Below are 24,057 nucleotides of genomic sequence, written 5' to 3'. Positions count from 1 at the left end.
CCAGGTCCCTCTTCGCCATTGGCAGGAGGTTTTTGGGGTGGAGCCTGAGGAGGGCGGGGTTTGGGGAGGGACTTCAATGCCATAGAGTCCAATTGCCAAAGCAGCCATTTCTTCCAGGGGAACTGATCTCTATCAGCTGGAGATCAGTTGTAATAGCGGGAGTTCTCCAGCTACTACCTGGAGGTTGGCTACCCTAATGGAGAGGAGGGTGGGCTGGCATTGCCTGCTCTGTCTGGGTCAAACCAGGCCTGAAGGATATAACAGATCTATTTGTCTTTAAAAGGTAAATTAAGGGCATACATGGCCATGATTTGGATCGGTGCTATGCAGAGAGGAGCGGGAATTAACGCTTCCATCCCAGCGGTTTTGCTAACTGAAACCAGCCCCTGGTGCATCCAAAGGCAGAGGAGTGGAATTTTTAAGGCCTCCCCTTTTTAATTTGGCAGGTTTGATTAGTAAAACCCTTTGGGAGGGGGATTGAAGGAAGAATTCGGAAGAATTTTCTAACAGTCAGAGCGGTTTCTCAGTGGAACAGACTTCCTCGGGAGGTGGGAACGCTCCTTTCCCTGGAGGTTTTTAAGCAGAGGGTAGATGGCCATCTGTCAGCAATGCTGATTCTATGACCTTAGGCAGATCATGAGAGGGAGGGCATCTTGGTCATCTTCTGGCCATGGAGTAGGGGTCACTGGTGGGAGGGTGAAGGTAGTTGTGAATTTCCTGCATTGTGCAGGGGGTTGGACTAGATGACCCTGGTGGTCCCTTCCAACTCTATGATTCTATGAATGGTTAATCCTAGGGTCGCCAGCTCCAGGTTGGGAAATACCAGGAGGTTTTGGGCGGTGAAGCCTGAGGAGGGCAGGGTTCGGAGAGGGGAGGGACTTCAATGCCATAGAGTCCAATTGCCAAAGCGGCCATTTTCTCCAGGCGAACTGCTCTCTGCCGCCTGGAGGTCAGTTGTAGTAGTAAGAGATCTCCAGGCACCATCTGGAGGTTGGCAACCTTAGTTAATCCCCTCTGTCTTCTCCCCTGCATGGGCTTGTTCATATGCCAGGAATTTACCCGCGAAAGCCGAAAGAAAATGCCCAATCTCCCACCAATCCACCTTCCCACTGGGCCGGTGGGCCGTCAGATTCAAAAGCAGTCCCTCAGCCAACCTTACCCTTACAGCCATGGTATTTTTCTAAACATGAATGTTCTTTTGATAACTGAATGAGGGTTGCTCGTGGCAGAGGGCCCAGCCGCCAACATACCCCATGAAAGATCACGAATTACAAATCCACAAACTGATTGATGACTTTTCTTTTTTTGGCAGCCTGGTTGAGAATTTCTCGGCTGTCGGCACAAGCCTTGAGACGCTTGTCAGGGATACAAAGCGAGCATGCAAATGTCACGGGGGCTGTCATGCGCCTCAGAGGAACGCCATCATCTGACATGTGGCAACAGAGCTGGACTCTTTTACCCCCTGAGGTTGCAACGTTCTCCTCCGCGGATCACTTTGAGGGAAAGTTCATGGCTTTCTCCCCCTCCCAATCTGGTCTACTGGGAAATCCCGCCTCACCCCCCCTCCCTTCGCCTCCCATCATCCTTGACAATTCCCCCTCTTGTTCATCGTCCCTACAGCCTAAAAAACATTAAGGATCTGAGAGAAGAGGAAGGGGGGTGGACCGGTGATGTTCTCCGAATCCCTGCATCTTCTGCTTCCAAAAATGGCTGTTGGTAGGGTTGCCAATAACCTGGAAAGGGGGAAAAAAAGTCCTGTCCCTTTAACAGAGACTCAATGGGATGTTCAGCTAGATTTGAGTCCAGTATAGGGTTGCCAGCCTCCAGGTGGGGCTTGGAGACCCCCACTAGTACAACTGATCTCCAGACGACAGAGGTCAGTTCCCCTGGAGAAAACGGCTGCTTTGGAGGGTGGACTCTATGACATTGAAGTCCCTCCCCCAGGCTCCACCCTCCAAATCTCCAGGTATTTCCTCACCCAGAGTTGGCAATCTCCAGAACCAACTTAGAGACCAACAATATTTTTTTTGGGGGGGTACAAGCTTTCAAGAGTCAAAGCTACTTTCGTCAGATCCCCTTCATCAGGGAGCTTTGGCCCTTGAAAACCCATACGCTGAAAATCTTGATGGTCTCTAAGGCTGGACTCGCATCTAACAGTTTACTGAAGAAGAAGAAGAAGAGTTGGTTTTTATACCCCGATTTTCTCTTCCTTTAAGGAGTCTCAGACCAGTTTACAACCACCTTCCCTTCCTCTCCCCACAACAGGCACCTTGTGAGGTAGGAGGGGCGGAGAGAGCTCTGAGAGAACTGCAACTAGCCCAAGGTCACCCAGCAGGTTTCATGTGTGGGAGTGGGGAATCGAACCTGGTTCACTAGATTAGAGTCCACCGCTCTTAACCACTATACCATGCTGGCTCTCAGACCAACAGTAACCAACAGTTACTGCAGACCAACAGTTATTGTTATTGACCAGATGAGGTTATTTACTTCTCTGGCATGAAAAGCCTCACTTGCCCATGTCCACACATTAATTCTCTGGTCGTTTATGCATGGGTACTTTCACTAATGTTCACCCCCGGTCTGAATCAGTTGTTCCTTGGAGTTCTGCATGAGTTTTCCCTCTACTAGAGACAACCTCGTGCCCAGCCCTCACTATGTCCGGGTCTTCCCATTCCTCCGTTAACCCGACTCTTCCCTTTCCCCTGAGCAAAGTCCAGGTGAAACCTCCGTGCATAAGGCAAAGTGCGGGGCACTCAAGCTTGGTTTTGCTCGCACTCAAGCTTGGTTTTGCAAGCTTGGTTTTACAAAGCAGCGTATCCAGAGGCGGGGATTCCCCATGGTGTAATGGTTAAGGTCACCCAGCAGACTACACGTGTAGGAAGGGGGAAACCGACCCGGTTCACCAGATTAGCATCCGCCACTCCTGTGGAGGAGTGGGGAATCAAACCCGGTTCTCCAGATGAGAGTCCAGATTAGAGTCTCCAGATTAGAGTAACCACTACACCGCGCTGGCTATAGGAAAACGGCCTGGAAAAGAGACACAAGGATGAATTCCGGTACAAAAAAGGTTGGCAACTGGTCAAGAAGTTTGCCATCAGTTCGCAACCTTGCCAATTAAAACTGGCTCCTCTGTCAATTAATCTAATGGTTAAATCGCTTAAATCTTGCAGCCGGGGACAGACTGACACAAAACAGGCCTCTTGAGCATTTGGGAAGGAGGGAGACACAAGCATTGACTACTGATAGGGAGGTCATTATTTTGGCCTAATCGAGACTTAATGGAGGTTGTGTCAAGGTTATCTAAAGGTGGTATGAGATTAAGACCACCCAGAAGGAACGGGACAACCTGGGAGACGTTCAGGATAAGGATAACCTAGGGATAAGGCAATGCAACAGAGTCTGCATATTTGAGATTCCGGATATCTGCGTCCTTTTGAGTGGAAAAGCACTATGATGGCCTAGAGTTGCCAACTCTGGGTTGAGACATTCCTGGAGATTTGGGGGTAGTGCTTGGGGAAGGAGGAGTTTGGGGAAACGAGGGATCTCAGTCGGGTATAATGACATCGAGTCCGCCCTCGGAAACAGCCATTAGCTCCAGGAGAACTGATCTCAGTTGCCTGGAGATCAATAGTAATTCTGGGAGGTCTCCTGGCCTCACCTGGAGGTTGGCAACCTATAATAGGCTCATGGATAGGGTTGCCAGGAACTTCTTCTCCACCGGCAGGAGGTTTTTGGGGCGTAGCCTGAGGAGGGTGGGGTTTGGGGAGGGGGAGGGACTTCAATGCCATAGAGTCCAATTGCCAAAGCGGCCATTTTCTCCAGGTGAACTGATCTCTATCGGCTGGAGATCAGTTGTAATAGCAGGAGATCTCCAGCTAGTACCTGGAGGTTGGAAACCCTACTCATGAGACATCTAGAAACCAGAGTTAATTTGCATACATTTGGCAAGTCAGGCAGGATTCAGCATATGTGTTTCGTTTCTCTTGGGAGCCATAAAATAGAATTTTAATCTTGCTTCAGGGCTGAGACCTCTGTGTATCTCTCAGTGCGGGGCTGTGGCACCAGGTGGTGACTGGCACATGTGGATGAGTGTCTGCAACATGTTCAGTTTCACAGACTTTTCGGTCTCAATGGGTCGCTGTTAGGGTTGCCAGGTCCCTCTTTGCCACCAGCGGGAGGTTTTTGGGGATGGAGCCTGAGGAGGGTGGGGTTTGGAGAGGGGAGGGACTTCAGTGCCATAGAGTCCAATTGCCAAAGTGGCCATTTTCTCCAGGGGAACTGATCTCTATCGGTTGGAGATCAGTTGTAATAGCAGGAGATCTCCAGCTAGTACCTTTCGTGAGTCACAGCTCACAGCTCACAAAAGCTCACACCCTATCAGAAATTTTGTTAATCTTTAAGATGCTACTGGACTCTTGCTCTTTTCTTTTGTGTCTTGTCCCACGATCACAGCCCCAAAGTTTTTCAAAAGGCATGTGTTTTGTCAAACGTTGTAGGCCCTGGTGCAAAGTAAACAAAGAGAAACTGCGTGTCTTGCATGCATGTGTGAACACGTATCCCCGTCTCATTTCCAGGGACATGCTTCCAGAGCAATGGGTGGCTGTGTGCATGCAGGGACTTCAATGCCATAGAGTCCAATTGCCAAAGCGGGCATTTTCTCCAGGTAAACTGATCTCTATTGGCTGGAGATCAGTTGTAATAACAAGAGATCTCTAGCTACAGTAGTACCTGGAGGATGGCAACCCTAGGTCATCCTAAGTGATGAGAATAGGGTTGCCAGGTCCCTCTTCACCAACGGTGGGAGGTTTTTGGGGTGGAGCCTGAGGAGGGCGGGGTTTGGGGAGGGAAGGGACTTCAATTCCATAGAGTCCAATTGCCAAAGTGGCCATTTTCTCCAGGTGAACTGATTCCTATTGGCTGGAGATCAGTTGTAATAGCAGGAGATCTCCAGCTAGTGCCTGGGGGTTGGCAACCCTAGCAGGATGTTGGGTTGTTCTGCCTTCCTCTTCCGGCCCCTCTCTGACCGATGGCCCGTTCTTTCCCTTGCAGGCGCTCCTTTTCAAAGGTCTCAGCATCCTCACGCTACCTCCTGCCGGCACTTCCACCTGGGCCCCCAGCCTCAGATGTCCGCTGACTTCCCCCTGCCTCACGCTGTCCAGCCTCACGTGGCGACCGCTCACCAGCACAGTGGCCCACTCCACCAGCCCCTGCCGCCTCTGCCTGCCCTGCCATTCCAGGATGTGACGGGACCCTCTTTCCTACCTCAGGCCCTACACCAGCAATACCTCCTCCAGCAGCAGCTCCTCGAGGCCCAGCAACGCAGAATCATGCCTCATCCCAGGTGAGCCTCATCCCAGGATCCACCTGGCGTCACGACGACCTCGGGAAGGAATCGAAGCCCCCTGGCCGGTTGTTGAGCCATTTGGAGGACGAGACCTTTGTGCATGATTTCGGGGATGGTGCTAGGGTTGCCAGGTACCCCCTGGCAACCAGTTGGGATGGGGGGAGAGTTGTCAGATACCAGGTAATGGCCGGCAATCGCCCGCCAATTAAGGGGGTGCCAGTTGCTCCTCAGCTGGCCGGCGGGCAGAAGCAAGCCAGCTGAAGGGGGGTTGATTAATGTCATTTCTGGGGTAAACCTGGAAGTGATGGGGATGCTCTAGCACATTCTTCCCAAAACACTATAGAAACCATAGAGTTTTTGGAGCTAGCGTCTCCGTCACTTCCGGCTTTACCCCAAGTGTGACTTTCGCACCATTCACCCCCCAGTCCCACCGTAATGAAGCTCCCGCCGGTGGCAAGAGGAATCCTGGCAACCCTAGGTTGGGGAAAACAGACCAGCAGCAAACTGAGGCCTAGGACTCTGTCACCCAGAATGCATCAACGTCACTTCCGGCAGACATCAGAATTGACGTCATCACGTTGCCCGTTCAACGTCTGATTCAAAGTTCTTATGCCATCGCTCAACAAACACAAAGACTTTGTGACATGTAAAGAGGCAAGCAGCCAGAGGGAGGTGGTGGGGACAGGGTGAATCTGCCAGCAGCATGACATCACTTCCGGCGAATACCCAGAAGTGACATCACCATCAAACTTGACACCCTAGGGTTTTTTAGGTGAACCCTAGAGTGTCACATACAGTGTGATGACCCCAAATTTTGGGGTACTTCCCCCCCACCTGCTAAATGGGTTGCCAGGTCCCTCTTTGCCACTGGTGGGAGATTTTTGGGGCGGAGCCTGAGGAGGGCGGGGTTTGTGGAGGGGAGGGACTTCAATGCCATAGAGTCCAATTGCCAAAGCAGCCATTTTTCTCCAGGTGAACTGATCTCTATCGGCTGGAGTTCAGTTCTAACAGCAGGACATCTCCAGTTAGTACCTGGAGGTGGGCAACCCTAATTGCTGACATCCTGTGAGAACAGAAATTAGGGCTGCCACCTTGACGTTCATGCAATACTTGTGGTACTATCCTAAGCAGAGTTATACCTTTCTAAGCTCATTGAGTTCAGTGGATTTCGAGGGATACAATTCTGTTTAGGACTCCACTGTCAATCTGCTAGACTTCATACTGCAAAAGCGCTTCTTGTTTTCTTTTGGGGAGAAAGACTCACAAGGTCTCCCCTCTGGGATATATGCAAAGTAAGTACTCTTGCATAAACATGATCAATCTGCATAATGGTATTTATTACTGGGTTATTCAGGGATCCTCTGAAAAGAACTGAGATGTTCTTAACAGATAAAGTTACACGGTCTACATACCCCTCCAAAAGTGAGACGTGAAAACACAAATTTCATATCTTTTTACTGTCCTTGGAGTTCGAGAATAAGTGTTCATAGTTCTCCATATATGTTATATAGTTATAATCTTTATAACATACCTGTGAGATAGGTAGAAGGAGCCCCGTGGCGCAGAGTGGTAAGCTGCAGTACTGCAGTCCAAGCTCTGCTCTCAACCTGAGTTCAATCCTGACAGAAGTCGGCTTCAGGTAGCTGGCTCAAGGTTGACTCAGCCGTCCATCCTTCTGAGGTCGGCAAAATGAGTTCCCAGCTTGCTGGGGGCAAAGGGAAGATGACTGGGGAAGGCAATGGCAAACCTCCATGAAAACAAAGTCGTCGGGATGTGACGTCACCCCATGGGTCAGGGATGACCCGGTGCTTGCACAGGGGACCTTTACCTTTAAGATAGGTAGGGTTTCTAACCTCCAGGTACTAGCTGGAGATCTCCCACTATTACAACTGATCTCTAGCTCATGGAAATCAGGTCCTTCTTCACCACCGGTGGGAGGTTTTGGGGCAGAGCCTGAGGAGGGCGGGGTTTGGGATACACTTTAATGCCCTAGAGTCCAATGGCCAAAGTGGCCGTTTTCTCCAGGTGAACTGATCTCTATTGGCTGGAGATCATTTGTAATAGCAGGAAATCTCCAGCTAGTACCTGGAGGTTGGCAACCCTATCAGTTCACCTGCAGCAAATGGGCGCTTTGGCCATTGGACTCTATGTCATTGAAATCTCTCCCCTACCCAAACCCTGCCCTCCTCAGTCTCCACCCCCAAAATCTCCCGCCTGTGGCGAAGGGGGACCTGGCAACCCTAAAGGTCTTATTATACCCCTATTGCAGAGGGAGGCTGAGGCTGGGGAAAGGAGTGGCTTGCCTGTGCTCCTCTACTGAGTCTGTGGTGTTGGCATGGCTGCTGCTGGAATTAGGGTTGCCAGGTGTCCCCCCGGCCACTGGTGGGGGAGTGGGCGGTGAGGTGGGCAGATCCAGGTTGGGAAACTCCTGGAGATTTGGGGGTGGACCCTGGGGAGGACAGGGACCTCAGTGGGGTACAATGCCATAGAGTCCACCCTCCAGAACATCCATTTTCTCCAGGGGAACTGACCTCTGTAGTCTGGAGATCAATTGTAATATCGGGAGATCTCCAGGCCCCGCCTGGAGGCTGGCAACTCTAACACATGGCAGAAATGAGGTTTGAATTAGGGACCTTCCCAGATTGTTCCTTTAGTTGCTGTGCTCTACCATCCCTCAGCCATGAAGAGCTTTCAGGCTTTGCCAAAGACCACTGTGGAGTAGGCACAGGCTGAAGGAGACGGCGTTCAAAAAAGCATTGGACAAATGGGCAGAGGATAGATCATCCACCATAGGCAAGCAACAGTATTGGCTGACCTGCTGTTATTCTGTGTGTTGGGGAATTTGTTTTCCTGGAAAAAGCATTAAAACATCTCCCCTTCATGAAATATCTATTTTGGCTGAAGGAATAACTTGATGGATGAATATATGGGTCCAAAAATGGAACCTCCACATACAGAGGCAATATGTAGATCCTGGGGGCCACTGACAGGATATCCATCTCTATAATGTCCTCCTGAGCTTCCTGGGAGCTGCATGGACCAGATGAATCGATGACCTGATTCATAAAGTTGCCAGATCCTTCCTGGCCACCGGCGGGAGCTTCATGGAGGCAGGGCTGGGCGTGCTGATCCGCGTGCATGGTGCGATGATATCACTTCCGGTTTTACCCCGGAAGCGCTGGCATCGCGCGGGACGCTCTAGGACTGTCCGCCAAAAATTCTGTGGAAACCATAGAGATTTGTGGGGAGAATGCTAGAATGTCCATGTCACGATGCCAATGCTTCCCCCGCTTCAGCTGGCCTGCTTCTGCTCGCCAACCAGCTGAGGGTTAGCGGGCAGCCCGGTTAATTGGCGGGCAGTTGCCTGCCATCACCGGGCAAATGGGAACCCTACTGATTCAGCAAGACAATTTCTTTCATTCACTTCATACTATTTTGCTCAACCTCTGAATCAACTGATTTGAATGCTTTGTTTAGAGGTCAGCATTACTGTCGTACTGATTCAGAACTTTCCATCTTTGCTTCCCTCTTGGATCCTGCAGGCGGACTCAGGAGCGTATGTCTGTCCAACCTCATCGGTTACATCCAGGCTTCGAATTTGGCCATCAACTCCAGACGCCTCAACCCATGGGGCCTCAGCCCAGATACTTAGCGGAAGGAACGGACTGGTAAGCCTTTCCTTGATTTTTGCTGCTGGCCCTGTGCTGGTACGTCACTTCTAGGCACAACAGGAAGTGACAATGGATAGCTCTAGGATTTGCTGGAAACATTATGGTTTTACCGTAGAGTTTCAGGCAATTCCTAGAGCTACCCATTGTCATGTCTGGGTTGTACATGGAAGTGACATAGTGATGTTGGTCATGTTGTTAACATCACATGCCACCCCCATATCCCTGCTCCCTAGGATTGCCAACCTCCAGGCAGTAGCTGGAGATCTCCTGCTATTACAACTGATCTCCAGCCAATAGAGATCAGTTCACCTGGAGAAAATGGCCGCTTTGGCAATTGAACCCTATGGCACTGAAGTCCCTCCCCTCCTCAAACCCTGCCCTCCTCAGTCTCCACCCAAAAAACCTCCCGCCGGTGGGGAAGAGGGACCTGGTAACCCTACTGCTCCCCAATCCTCCTGCTGGTTGCCAGCCTCGGCCTGGCAACCCCAACAGCCCATTAAGCTGTTGGCAACCTTACCCAGATGTAGTGCCTAAAACGGCTTGCCCTGATTACTGATTATCCAGCTTTTAAAGGCAATGGAGCTGTGGAAGAGACCAAAGTTGGCAGTTCTATAGCAAACAGTTGGCTATACAGTTGGGAAAGTAAAGTAAATCCCAGCTCCTAGCAACAAGGGGTGAAAACTCGGTGTGTTCAGTTTTGACCTAAAAGCAAGATGGAAGGTCATGTTTGGTTTGGCTTCCTTCCTTCCAGGGACCTCAGTGTCGATGCCGGTTTGACTCACAATCAGTTCCAAGTGAGGCCCGTTCCGCAGCATTATCAGCATTACTTAGCTACTCAAAGGATACACCATTTCCCCCGAAGCACATCCTCAACACAAATGGTAAGCGAAAAAGCATCGCATCGGAGGCCTGTTGGTCGCACACTAAAATTGTTTCAGGTAGGCTTACCAGGTGCCTGTTAATGGCAAGCAAACTCCTGGTAATTGTTGCTGAAGCCCGCCAACGCTCATCTGTTTGGTGGGCAAAACAGGCTGGCAAAACAAGGGGAGGGGCACGGCAACGTTGTAGCTACATGATGATGCTCTAGCACTGGCCCGGTGTGATGCCGGCACGTCTGGGTCACGCTGGAAGTGACCCCATTGAAGTCCCTCTCTTCTCCAAATCCCGCCCTCCTCAGGCTTCACCCCCAAAATCTCCAGGTAGTTCCCAGCTTGGAGCTGGCAACCCTAGTGCTAACCAGTGTGTCCCTTGCTTAGCTCTCAAGATCAGACAAAATTGAGCTAGCTTGGACCATCCAGGTCAGGGCCAAAGAACAGCAGGTACTCAGTTCTCCTCACTTGTGTGACATTCTGTTTTTTTGGGTTTTTTAATCAACGTTTCTCCACCTTTCAGGTCATCCATGATATCAGAAACTACCCATATCCTCAACTTCAGCTTCTCACTCTTCAGGGATTGAATCCAAACAGACACACGTCTGCCGTGAGAGAGAGTTATGAAGTAAGTCTTCTGGCATTAAACAAGACCCTTTTTCCAGGAACTTAATTCAGCCTTTGTGGGTATAATACTAAATAAACTAGGATTATTGATTGTTGTCACATTTTTACAGTCTTGTCTTCCAGGGGAATAGGAGAAGGATGAGATGATAAACCCTCTAATACAGGGGTGTCAAACTCATTTGTTACAAGGGCTGGATATGACATAAATGTCACATGAACACACATGAATCTGCCTTATACTGAATTAGACCCTTGGTCCATCAATGTCAGTATTGTCTACTCAGACCAGCAGCGGCTCTCCGGGGTCTCAGGCAGGGGTCTTTCACATCACCTACTTGCCCAGTCCATTTAACTGGAGATGCCGGGGATTGAACCTGGGACCTTCTGCATGCCAAGCAGATGCTCCCCCCAAATTCCAAGTGGTTCCACTGGGGGTTGAACCCAGGACCTTCTGCGTGTAAAGCAAACATGATAACCACTACACTATGGAACCACACTTGGTTGGGCCGGGCCATGCCTCACCAACCCAGACCGAGAGTAGGGGTGTGGCTGCCTCGGCTGGCTCGCGGGCCAGATAATAGCTCTCAAGGGGCCCGATCCGGCCCACAGGCCATATGTTTGACACCCCTGCTCTAATATAAAAGAGTTTGGCCCACATGTGGATCATCAAAATAACACAGTGAGGCCAGCCGCAAAGAAGGGGGAAGTTTCTTCTAGGGTTGCCAAACTCCAGGTGGTATCTGGAGATCTCCTGGGATTACATCTGATCTCCAGGTGACAGAGATCAGTTCACCTGGAGAAAATGGCTGCTTTGGAAGGTGGATTCTATGGCATTATACTCCACTAAGTCCCAAACCCTGACTTCCTCAGGCCCCACCCCCAAAATCTCCAGGTATTTCCCAACCCGGAGCTGGCAACCCTAGTTTCTGCAGACCTGGGGGAATCTGTAGGCATGAAGAAAAAAAAAGAGCATTCCCAGTTGGAAACTGCAGTAGGAGATCATGGAGGAGATGAAGAGCAAGCTGGATAATTTGCAACACTTTTTGAAGGGCCCTACCTCATAACAACAACAACAACAACAACAATAATAATAATAATAATAATAAGATGCTAATGACTGTGAAAAGGAAGGATGGAAAAAGAAGAGTTAAAAATAACACCAGGACCTCTAGTTTGAAGTGAAGGAGAAATGGCAATCTCATCGCTAAACAGACAAAATAAACCCAGAAGAAAAGTCTGGGAGTGGACCAAGAAATTTGGGGCTTGGAAAGGTTTAGCTTCAAAGAATGAACAGGCAGCTATAAGGAGATATCAAGGAGACAGATGAAGAATAAGAAAAGGAGGCCAGGACAGGTTGGAAAGAGCAAAAAATAACTGAACATTGTCAGCAGAGATATGGTAATTAAGAGCCAAGGGCTGAATTGGGGGGGGGGGGAGAATTCTGCTACAAGTTTTGTTGTGGTGTGGTGGTTAAGACCAGTGGTGGACTTTAATCTGGAGAAGTGGGTTTGATTCCCCACTCCTCCACATGAGCGGCAGATGCTAATCTGGTGAACTGGGTTTGTTTCCCCACTCTTATGCAAAAAGCCAGCTGGGTGACTTTGGGCTAGTCACAGTTCTCTTTGAACTGTGGGAGGTTTTTGGCCTGCTTCCACTCACTGACCAGATAGCATCAGCGAGCATCAGAAAGAATTACCAGGAATTCGCCTGCCATTAGCAGGCACCTGGTAAGCCTAGCTGCAGCCAGTTAACCATTTTGACTGAGACTAGCAGAGAAAAATGCCCCCCAAAGAAGAGCCAGCCCTCTGGCGTCTGTCCTGTTCTCCTCCTCAAAATTTACTCCTTTGCCTGGAGACATGAGAAAGAAGCGAAAACCCTGAAGCTTCAAGTCAGACCTTGAGGCTGGATAGATTTGCCAGGTCCCTCTTCGCCACTCGGCAGGAGGTGTTTGGGGTGGAGCCTGAAGAGGGCCGGGTTTGGGGAGGGGAGAAACTTCAGCGCCATAGAGTCCAATTGCCAAAGCAGCCATTTCCTCCAGGCGGTCTGATCTTTGTCAGCTGGAGATCAGTTGTAATGGCAGGAGATCTCCAGCTATTACCTGGAGGTTTGGAAAATGGCACGGGAAGAAATCAGTACAATAATACAAAATGTGTATATTGTGTTTCAAAACATTTCAACAAGTACAATGGACTACAACAAGTGACAATAAACGATGTATACAAAATATACAAAACGTGTTTGATGCAGTCTATGAATAGTACAGTCTATAAATAGTAGAATCTTCTTAGTATATAGAAAAGTATTTTAAAAAGTCCATCAGGTACATGTATAAATGATCACAAAATCTTCATTAAGCATGATGGGTGGGGTATCCAAGCTTAATTAAATTCTATATATCATCATGAAGTCAGTTCACCAGTTCCCGTAGGATACTCTCAAGTGTGAACTGGTGAACTGACTTCATGATGATATATACAATTTAATTAAGCTTGGATACTTGATTGGAAATGGGGCTGAAGAAATTTTCTTGAAACGGCCGTCCCCCACCCATCATGCTTAATGAAGATTTTGTGATCATTTATACATGTACCTGATGGACTTTTTAAAATACTTTTCTATATACTAAGAAGATTCTACTATTTATAGACTGTACTATTCATAAACTGCATCAAACATGTTTTGTATATTTTGTATATATCGTTTATTGTCGCTTGTTGTAGTCCATTGTACTTGTTGAAATGTTTTAAAACACAATATACACATTTTGTATTATTGTACTGATTTCTTCCCGTGTCAGTTTCCAAACCTGACGGTATTATGCTCTTTTCTTTTTTGCTAATTACCTGGAGGTTGGCAACCCTAAGGTTAGACCACACCATTGCTCTCTGAGGGGTAAAATATTCCCTCCACATCGAAAACAAGCATGCCAGTGAGATTGTAAAGCTAGAGCTCTTCTTCTTAATAGTTTCCTGTGTAGCAGGAAATATTTTAAAGGGAGGAGTAGTCAAACACATCTAGAGGCTGGTTGTGGAGGGTGGGCTAGAAATGCAATAAACAAATGAACAAACAAACAAACCCATGAGCTCCCCCCCCCCGCCCCGTAATCTGGAGTCAGAGACGGTACAGCCCAGACATAATTTTACTGCCAAAAATTGAAAATTAAAGCTAGTCCTAATCCAAGCATGCTTTGGGGGATAAAAGCCTCCTAGCTATGGGGGGAGGGAGTCAAAATTAATCCGGGAGATCCATTTTTGGAACTCCCGCTGATGAATTAGAGGAAGGGGGATAATTAATTTTCTTGAATTAATTGTTGTCGAGGGACGGTTACTTGCATCTGTCTGAGCTTGATCAAAATTAATCTGGGAGATCCAGATACATTGCTGGAAGCCCACCTAATGAATTAGTTGAACGGGAATCATTAAATTTCTTGAATTAATTCTGGGTAGGGGGGTGGTCCCCAACGGCTGTCGTGTCAGCTGCCTCTGTGTGAGATGGATCCCAGACTGACTCTAGAATAAAGCTACAACTTGCTTCGTACATAACTAGGGTTGCCAACCTCCAGGTACTTGCAGCCACTATGGCCAAAAGTATAAAGAAACGTTTACCAAAGGATTTACAAAGAAACTAACGGCTCCACATAATATATACCACCATGTATTATGGCATCATACACTGTGATAATTTCCCACTTAGTCAGTTTCACCATCCACATTAAAGAATCCACCATGTTGAACAGGCTAATAAAGTGTGCTTTTTGTTGGACAAAAATCTTGTCAACATTCACTTTTGTATGTTCCTTTTGTTGAAGTTGCCAAACAACAAAACAATCTTACATCGGTGTCAGCATGCTTTAACTATTTGAAATGTTCTACCAGGGGAGACTGAAGGACGTTATTTCTTATTCGAGATCGATGCTTTCCTATATGCAATGTTAGGGTTCAGGTGGTTTTTCCTATGCACATCAAATGGCAGGGGCAAATAATCGCATAAATGACATTGCTAGAATTGCAATTTGTGAACATTTTTAATTCAAAACAAAATACAGCATTTTCATATGTGAAACGTTTGACTGGTAAAGAGAAGGGACACATTGCACATGACCCTCATCTATGATGAACAACTACAGATGGAGGGGAAAATTCTATCATCTGATCTGTGTGTACCAGTTTGTTCCTAAGAAACAAAGTATGCCTGTAGCCTATAATGGGTGGCATAGCACAGCCAGCAATAGAGCCGACTATGTTCCAGTGTTTCAAAATAATTTGTTTAATACTTCCAGACATAGCAGTACAGTATAGAATCTATGTACTAGATTACTAGGTACTATGTAGATATATATATAAGATTTTAAGGTTTTTAATTGGGTTTTATTGTTTAATTTTAGAATTATTACTTTTATTGTTAATATTGATATGTTTGATGTTCCCCACTCTGAGCCTGGTCTCGGCCGGGGAAGGCTGGTTATAAATTGAACAAATAAATAAAATAAATAAAATAAAAATCTTTTTATTTTCTATTTTTATTATATGATATTAATAAAAACAAAACATGAGACAAATTACAAAAAACCCTGAGATTACTACAAATGATATAGAAGGACTCATGCCAAAGTCTCCTTTAGAGATAACATAATATATATATATAATAAGTAACATATTGTTGGAAGAAGATAAAAAATTCAATAGTAAGTACAAGAGTAGGCAATATATGGTAAGATAATTAAATAATACATATCGGCACATTATATCTGTAGATGTCCTTGAATGTAGATAATTTCTCAGGTAGTTTGAGTAAATAATTATAGTATTGCTTAAAAATTATTGAATTATATTTCTACTATGAGTCAAGTTCAAAATTCTATTATTACTTTACAGTGATTCAACTTGAGTAACCTCCATCTTATTTGAGATACAGATCTATAAACACAATAAGTATCATCAATAATTCATTACTTTCCTATCAGAACATTATGCTTCTCATACATATCTTTTGAAAACATTTTTATTAGACAAATTGCAGGTTTGCTTTTTTAAAAAAATGGTTTAAATTTGTTTGGTTTACAAAGGGCCAAATCCAGATGTCCCACAAGCTGCTTCTTCTCTGCCCATGTTCCAGCGGCTGATCTTGGAAAAGGACCCCCGTTCACCCCGTGGTGTTTTTCATTTCAGGAGCTGCTGCAACTGGAAGACAGGCTAGGAAGCGTGAACAGGGGGGCCGTGCAGAACACCATCGAACGGTTTACTTTCCCGCACAAGTACAAAAAGGTAAAAGATTGGAAAAGCACACCTGACTTCCAGCGCTTGCTGGGCCCTGGGAGATGGTGTCAGGAGCAGAGGAACCGTGGCCTGGATCCAGTAGGACAGTTGCCATTGGGGCACGTGATGCTTATGCATGATGCTTTAAGAGGGGAGTGGACATGTTCGTGGAGGATAGGGCTATCCATGGGTTGCCAACCTCCAGGTACTAAGCAATCAAAAAACAACACCTCTGTACCTATACCTAAGGTTAGAAAATTAGTACAGAAACAGGCAGATAACAATGCGTAATAACAATAGTGTATTAAATGTAACAGCGTGCTACCAAGCAAATATACAACAAAAAGTCTATTAGTCCAAGTACAGTAACAATCAATCAGAGGTCGATGTCTTCAAATGAAGAAGGGTAGAAAGGAATACGATAATTTCAGTTCCTCCTCAGTTCTGTTTCTGTCCAAAATGTATATATTACAATAAACAATCTAGCATAAATATTTTCAATGGATATCCTGATGTTGGAATAGAGAAACTAAGAAAGAAATATATATGGTTGCAATTTAGATCCCTAAAAGGGTAATGTTTAAAAGTTAAAAGTTTATGGAAATTATTCGAGCTACAGAAGCTTATATTGAAATGAACACATTTGACATCAATATTTGTAAGTATATCTTTATTTAAAATTGTTCAAGTTATTTGTGAAAATATTTATGATAGATTGTTTATTGTAATATATGCATATTTGCACAAAAACGGGACTGAAAAAGAATTGAAATAATTGTATCCCTTTCTACCCTTCTTCATTTGAAGACATCGACCTCGGATTGATTGTTACTGTACTTGGACTAATAGACTTTTTGTTGTATATTTGCTTGGTAGCACGTTGTTACATTTAATACACTATTGTTATTACACATTGTTATCTGCCTGTTTCTGTACTAATTTTCTAACCTCCAGGTACTAGCTGGAGATCTCCTGCTATTACAACTGATCTCCAGCTGATAGAGATCAGTTCCCCTGGAGCAAATGGCTGCTTTGGCAATTGGACTCTATAGCATTGAAGTCCCTCCCCTCCCGAAACCCCTCCCTCCTCAGGCTACTCCCCAAAAACCTCCCGTCAGTGGCGAAGTGGGACCTGGCAAACCTACCTGGAGAAAATGGCTGCTTTGGAAGGTGGGCTCTATGGCAAGATACCCCACTGAAGTCCCTCCCCTTCCCAAATCCTGCTCTCCTCAGGCGCCAACCCCCAAATCTCCATGTATTTCCCAACCTGGAGCTGGCAGCCCTACTCATTCAGGTCTTGGATAAATCCTATAATTCCAGGCCAATCAGATCTAGTTTGGAGCATCTCAGTTAGGATCCTGTGGATTCATTCCACTAAGGATGGCAGGACTGTGGCTGGAGGTTCAGTGGTAGAGCATCTACTGGGCATGCAAAAGGTCCCAGGTTCAATCCCAGGCATCTCCAGTTAAAGGGACTAGGCAAGTAGGTGATGTGAAAGACCTCTCTGCCTGAGACCCTGGAGAGCCGCTGCCAGTCTGAGTAGACAATACTGACTTTGATAGGGTCTGATTCAATATAAGGCAGCTTCACGTGTTCATGTGTGACCCCCAATCCTTTGATATAAAATAAAATTAAACAGTTGGGAGACCTAATCGCAGATCTCTCCGTTCTTGTCTGACCTAAACTGTTGGGAAGGTTGTTAGCTGAAAGGGGTTTTGTGAAGACGGTACAGATGTGAAGATTTTGGAAATGCTGGAACTCATATTGGGTCTTTTAGCAGCATTACCATGCAGTGAGCCATGGATTTGTGGGTTTAGTGTCGAGCTGTTAAAAGCATTCACCGTGATTTACACACTGAATGCGGAAGCGAGTATTCAGGATAGCGCTGTAAGCTTTTTCAGGAGCGCATCCAGGATCTTCCTATCACTGAATGGAATGACAGATGGGTTTTCCTGCATGTTTTGCATTTGTATTATATTTCTAAGTTTGAGAAGCACTTCCTATTTTAGCGGCTTGTGTGTTTACATTATATATTTTGAAGGTCAACTTTTCTGAATGGCAGGCCAACCTTCAAGGCTAGTTCTGCTATGCCCCCTCTCGGGCGTGGCCGAGAAGTAGATGGAGAAGGTGTCTCATAATGCTAGAACTTGGAGGCACCCAAGGAAGCTGATGGGCAGTCAGTTCAGGACAGACCGATTAATAGGTCCCTCTTTGCCATCGGTGGGAAGTTTTCGGGGTGGAGCCTGAGGTGGGCGGGGTTTGGGGAGGGGAGGGACTTCAATGTCATAGAGTCCAATTGCCAAAGCGGCCATTTTCTCCAGGTGGACTGATCTTTATTGGCTGGAGATGAGTTGTAAATAGCAGGAGATCTCCAGCTAGTACATGGATGTGGGTAACCCTACCGATTAAGCTGAGAACTTGAAGCTGCCTTATACTGTATCAGACCCTCAGTCCATCAAGGTCAGGATTGTCCACTCAGACTGGCAGTGGCTCTCCAGGGTCTTAGGCAAAGGTCTTTAAATCCCCTACAGCCTGGTCTTTTCAACTGGAGATGCCGGGGATTGAACCTGGGAACTTCTGCATGCCAAAAAGGTGCTTTACCAGTGAGCCGTGGCCCCTCCCCTCCTTACTGGCACCAGGCACAATGATGGCTGCTAATTCCATTGTCTTTACATAGGAATTAGACAAAATAAGGTACATAAATGGTTATTAGTCATTGGGAAGGGGCCGTGGCTCAATGGCACAGCACTGCTTGGCATGCAGAAAATCCCAGGTTCCATCAGCCCATAGCTGTCTATACTGCACATGTCAATTGAATGTATGGCTTCATTGTCTCATATTATTTATGTGTCATAAAGGATAATTACTTCATTTCTGATGATAGCTAGTAACAGTCTGAACAGGATATTGCAACAGGATGCTAGCCGGGAGGGGCTGTGGCTCAGTGGTAGAGCATCTGCTTGGCATGCAGAAGGTCCCAGGTTCAATTCCCGGCATCAAAGGGACCAGGCAAGTAGGTGATGTGAAAGACCTCTGCCTGAGACCCTGAAGAGCCGCTGCCGGTCTGAGTAGACAATACTGATTCTGACGGACCAAGGGTAAGGCAGCTTCATGTGTGCAAACCTGTCACTGTTGTGGTTTTATGTTATATTATCAGCACTTTTGCTTTTTGCGTTTGCTCGTTATTTGTATGCTGTAATGCATGTTTGCAATTTAATTGCATCTTTGACGTTACTACTATTTTGTGAAACTTTGGAGTAGCTACAAGTGATTAGATCCATGCTTTGCAACCTCTGGTGCTTTTGAAAAGGTTGGGGATACCTGCTCTAGATGTTGCCACTTGCCACCTGAGGAAGCAGTAAGCTCAATTTAAAGCCATTCAGTAGCACACTTTTGCAAGCCTGAGTGTCACTACTTAAAAGCCTTTGCAGGTTTACTTTAGGGGGAATTTCGTAACATCTGAATCAGCACTAATATCCTACTGTCTCAGCCTAACCTACCTTGCAAGGTTGTTGTGAGGTTAAAGCAGAAGAGGGGAGAACCATGGCTGGTGCCCTGAACTCCATACAGAAAGGAGATAACAGGACAAGAGAGAGAGAGGGAGAAATAAAATAACCTTTCCTTCTAACAAGAATTGGTAGCTTTCTGTTAATCAGCTTGTAAATTATCTGACGCTTTCTTTCAGTATTTAAAAAAGGCAATTGGTACTGAGCCTTGGGTGATGTACAAATTGTACATTATCTACAATTGCATAGTTAGCATACTAATTGCTTAAAATGCAGGTCGCTAATGAACTAAAAAAATTAATTGGTTGAGAGCCCTCAAATACAAATGTATAAGATTTTGGCAGGTTATGATTCTTGAAAGAAATATGTCTCAGAGCCAAACATGCATGAGAGGATTTTGAATGAGCTGGGGCTAAGCTCGCCTTCTCAACTGCAACAAAGCAGCTATATGGAATATAGGGTTGCCAGGTCCCTCTTCGCTACCAGCGGGAGGTTTTTGGGGTGGAACCTGAGGAGGGCGGGGTTTGGGGAGAGGAGGGACTTCAATGCCATAGAGTCCAATTGCCAAAGCGGCCATTTTCTCCAGGGGAACTGATCTCTATCGGCTGGAGATCTGTTGTAATAGCAGGAGATCTCCAGCTAGTACCTGGGGGTTGGCAACCTTATATCTTTCACCTAGAGATTATTTGTAATAGCAGGAAATCTCCGGCCAGGTTGTGGGCCGTGGCATTGTTTTACCAGGTTGATAATTGCATACATTTTATATGGGAGGCCTATACAGCCCAGTATGACAACTTGAGACAATCTTACCAGATGTTTGAATAACTGGTAATAGATTATACAACCTATATACATTCCTGGTCTGATATATATTGTCTGTATAAGTATATATATCTGTAAATGTGTGTATGTTTTACTTGGGTTTCAATTGACCACTGAGGAAGGCCAAATAGGCCGAAACGGGTCTGGCATGTAGTGATAGTTATCAACCTTAGGAAATGCTATTGTGCTGTTTTAAAGTTTTTGAAATAATTTTATCTTGACATTGTGCCTTAAATAAATTATATTTTCATTCACCATCTGTACATTTTATTTATCCCACCCAACCTTGAGTACCCAGGATCTCCAGCCACCACCTGGAGGTTGGCAACCCTAGTGGGGGGCTATGGGTTTTGAGAGAACCGGCCGCGAAATGCTTCCCTGCTGGCAAGAGGCCGACAGGCATCCGTCAGCCTCTCCGCTCCTGCCCCACGTAGACAGGCAGGGCTGTAATGAGACTTGGCATCCCTCCCGTGCGGGCTTTTATTCGCCTGGGCAGGTTTCCCTGACCTGCTGTGTCCGCGCAGGGGATGGCAAAGCGCCTGCCCGTTCAGATTTCCCTGCTTCTGCCGGGCTTCGCCTTTGCTAACCCGACGATGTCTTTGCTCTTATCCACAGAGGAGACCGCAGGAGAGCAAAGCAGAGAAGGAGGAGGGGGAAGAGTCGGACACGGATGAGAAATGCACAATCTGTCTCTCGATGCTGGAAGATGGCGAGGATGTGAGGTATAATTATTCTCCAGGGGAGCCTGGCAAAGCCATGTTGCACAACCCCCTCCCCCAATTTCTTTTGTGTGTGTGTGCGTGTGCCCGTGCGATGGGTTGGTAACTAGGGTCAGTAGGGTTGCCAGCCTCCAGGTACTTAAACTGGAGAAAGAGGGAACCTGTGCTGAAAATAGTGGTAACTGTGCAAAGAGGCAGCACGTGGCTCAAAATAATAAACATCAATATCAAGAAACAACAATTGTGTTTGTCTTACTGTCAAAATAATAAACATCAAAATCAAGAAACAACAATTGTGTTTGTTTTACTGTCAAAATAATAAACATCAATATCAAGAAACAAGGCTATTGTGTGTGTTTTTTGACACACTTTTCACTTGTTTTGGTGGTCCGTTTTCAATACATTTGACAGTAAGACAGACACAATTGTTGTTTCTTGATATTGGTGTTTATTATTTTGAGCCACGTGCTGCCTCTTTGTACAGCCTCCGGGTACTAGCTGGAGATCTCCTGCTATTACAACTGATCTCCAGCCGATAGAGATCGGTTCACCTGGAGAAAATGGCCGCTTTGGCCATTGGACTCTATGACATTGAAGTCCCTCCCCTCCCCAAACCCCGCCCTCCTCAGGCTCCGCCCCGAAAACCTCCCGCTGGTGGCGAAGAGGGACCTGGCAACCCTAGATGCCAGACTCAGGTGGGGCCTGGATTTATCCCAGAATAACAACTGATCTCCAGATTACAGAGAACATTTCCTAGGATTGCCAGCTCTGGAGTGGGAAATACCTGGAGATTTTGGGGGTGGAGACTAGGGAGGGTGGGGTTTAGGGATGGGAGGGACCTCAGCAGGGTATTATGCCATAAGGTCCACCTTCAAAAGCAGCCATTTTCTCCAGGAGAACTGATTTTGGTGAGCTGGAGATCAATTGTAATAGCAGGAGAGCTTTAGGTGCCACCTAAAGGTTGGTAACCCCATCAGTTCCCCTGGAGGAAATGGCAGCTTCAGAGGGTGGACACTAGGGCATTATGCCCCACAGAGGCCTCTCCTCACCCCAAACCCCACCGTCCCCAAGCTACGCCCCCAAATCGCCAGGAATTGCTCAACCTGTTGTAGGGTTGCAGGAGTCGTAAAGTTGCCAGGTCCCTCTTCACCACCGGTGGGAGATTTTGGGGGCGGAGCCTGATGAGGGTGGGGTTTGGGGGAGGGGAGGGACTTCAATGCCATAGAGTCCAGTGGCCAAAGCAGCCATTTTCTCCAGGTGGACTGGTCTCTATTGTCTGGAGCTCAGTTGTAACAGCAGGAGATCTCCAGCTTTTACTTGGAGGTTGGCAACCCTACGGAGTTGGCAGCCCTATTTGTAGCCTATCCCAAAGCCTCCCGTTATCCCACAGATATTCGGCCTCTCTGGATCGGTCAAGGGCTAAGCCTTCTTGAACCAAACGCGTGGGGAGAGCGAGGCGACCTCGGGTGGTTGGGAAAGGCATGAATAATCAAAAGGAAGCCCCGAAGCAGCTGGTGGGGGTGACCGCAGAGAAACACCCCTGCATGAAAGGCCAAAATGCCTTATGCTGAATCAGACTCTTGGTCCATCCACTCTGATGTCATCGCTTCCAATCGGTGATGTGGGTTTTCGGGGGAAATTTGAATAGGAAAACAATCTGATTCAAATCACAGTGCATAATTTAAATATTTAAATAGTGCTGGCAACATGTAAATGACATTAGCAGAAGAAGCCAAATGCACCATGTACAAGTCTAGACCATGTCAAAGCCCTGGGGTTCATCCATGCTTCTGGGGAGGGGCTGTGGCTCAGTAGCAAAGCATCTGCTTGGCATGCAGAAGGTCCCAGGTTCAATCCCTGGCATCTCCAGTTAAAGGGACTAGGCAAGTAGGTGATGTGAAAGACCCCTGCCTGAGACCCTGGAGAGCCGCTTCCACTTTGAGTAGACAATACTGACTTTGATGGACCAAGAGCGTCATTCAGTATAAGACAGCTTCATAGTATGCCAATAAAGGTATTGACTTGACTTGACATGACAGCTTCATGCATTCATGTGTGTTCCCTCATGGACCTATCCTCCTCCGTGAGATTCCTTTCATCCTCTTTTTAAACCCGCTAAACTGCCGGCCCTTGCTACCTCCTGTGGCAGAGAGTTCTACAGGCGAACTTCTCTTTGCTGAGAGCCAGCGTGGTGTAGTGGTTAAGAGCAGTGGTTTGGAGCAGTGGACTTTAATCTGGAGAATCGGGTTTGATTCCCCACCCCTCCACATGAACGGCAGAGGCTAATCTGGTGAACTGGATTTGTTTCTCCACTTCTACACACGAAGCCAGCTGGGTGACCTTGGGCTAGTCACAGCTCTCTTAGAGCTCTCTCAGCCTCACCTACCTCATAGGGTGTCTGTTGTGAGGAGGGGAAGGGAAGGTGATTGTAAGCCGGTTTGAGTCTCCCTTAAGTGGTAGAGACATATAAAAACCAACTCCTCTTCTTCTTCTTCTTCTTCTTCTTCTTCTTCTTCTTCTTCTTCTTCTTCTTCTTCTTCTTCAGAATTAACCATATAAGCTAACTTTTGATATCAGCAAATATATAGATAAATATATAGCACGTCAATGCAGTTTTAACCAATCAATATTATGTTGTGTAAGCATCTAATAGTTTTATAACAGTTTAGGTTAGAAAGATTATAAACCCATGCCAGTTATTCATACTGTAACTTGTCCAAGAGATGTATTGACAGGCAGAATTGTTAGGTCGTGTGGTTTGTATGCCTTTTGCTGTATGTTTTATAATATGTTGAAAAATAAACCAATTTTAAAAAATTAAAGAATTAACCCCGGCCTTCCACTTCTCTCTTCCAGGCGGTTGCCGTGTATGCATCTTTTCCACCAAGTGTGTGTGGATCAGTGGCTAGCGACCAGCAAGAAATGCCCCATCTGCCGCGTGGACATTGAAACCCAACTGGGATCCGACAGCTGAAACCGGCCCGGTGCGGAGGCGTCCTCTCTTTTTCGGTCCTCGCCGGGACACTTGACGTCCCACGCAGTGGAATTTTGCCTTCTGAGCCATTCGATTATTTTTTTGGGTTTTTTTTTTAAGAAAGCCTGCAAGCTTGTTTGCAGCTTAATTAAAAAGAGAGAGAAGAAGAAGAAGAACAAAAATAACAAAAAGGAGAAGATGAAGATGATGATGATTTGGTGGTTATAATGTCTAGAGGTAGGAAGAGATCCCAGCAGCCCCGGGGGCGGA

The 24,057-nt window shown here is 46.6% G+C and overlaps 1 protein-coding gene and 1 non-coding gene across 2 annotated transcripts in view; one reads left to right on the top strand and one right to left on the bottom strand.

The window, feature by feature from the left end:
* ARK2C (arkadia (RNF111) C-terminal like ring finger ubiquitin ligase 2C) overlaps positions 1-23,806 on the top strand; it is a 96,228-nt gene extending 72,422 nt beyond the window's left edge. The window contains exons 2-8 of the mRNA XM_056847822.1: positions 5,050-5,341; positions 8,887-9,012; positions 9,767-9,896; positions 10,408-10,512; positions 15,680-15,775; positions 20,710-20,816; positions 23,670-23,806. Coding sequence (XP_056703800.1) covers positions 5,050-5,341; positions 8,887-9,012; positions 9,767-9,896; positions 10,408-10,512; positions 15,680-15,775; positions 20,710-20,816; positions 23,670-23,787 — 974 coding nt within the window. The 3' untranslated portion in view covers positions 23,788-23,806. The remainder of the gene's footprint in view (positions 1-5,049; positions 5,342-8,886; positions 9,013-9,766; positions 9,897-10,407; positions 10,513-15,679; positions 15,776-20,709; positions 20,817-23,669) is intronic.
* On the bottom strand, positions 10,932-11,004 carry TRNAV-UAC (transfer RNA valine (anticodon UAC)). The gene has a single exon. It is a non-coding gene; the product is annotated as a tRNA-Val (tRNA).
* Positions 23,807-24,057: the final 251 nt, after the last annotated feature.

The sequence above is a fragment of the Euleptes europaea genome, chromosome 4 (genome assembly GCF_029931775.1).
Source record: "Euleptes europaea isolate rEulEur1 chromosome 4, rEulEur1.hap1, whole genome shotgun sequence".
NCBI classification, from domain to species: Eukaryota; Metazoa; Chordata; class Lepidosauria; order Squamata; family Sphaerodactylidae; genus Euleptes; species Euleptes europaea.
The sequence above is the reverse complement of the archived record's forward strand: the minus strand, read 5'-3'. Positions and strand labels throughout refer to the sequence as shown.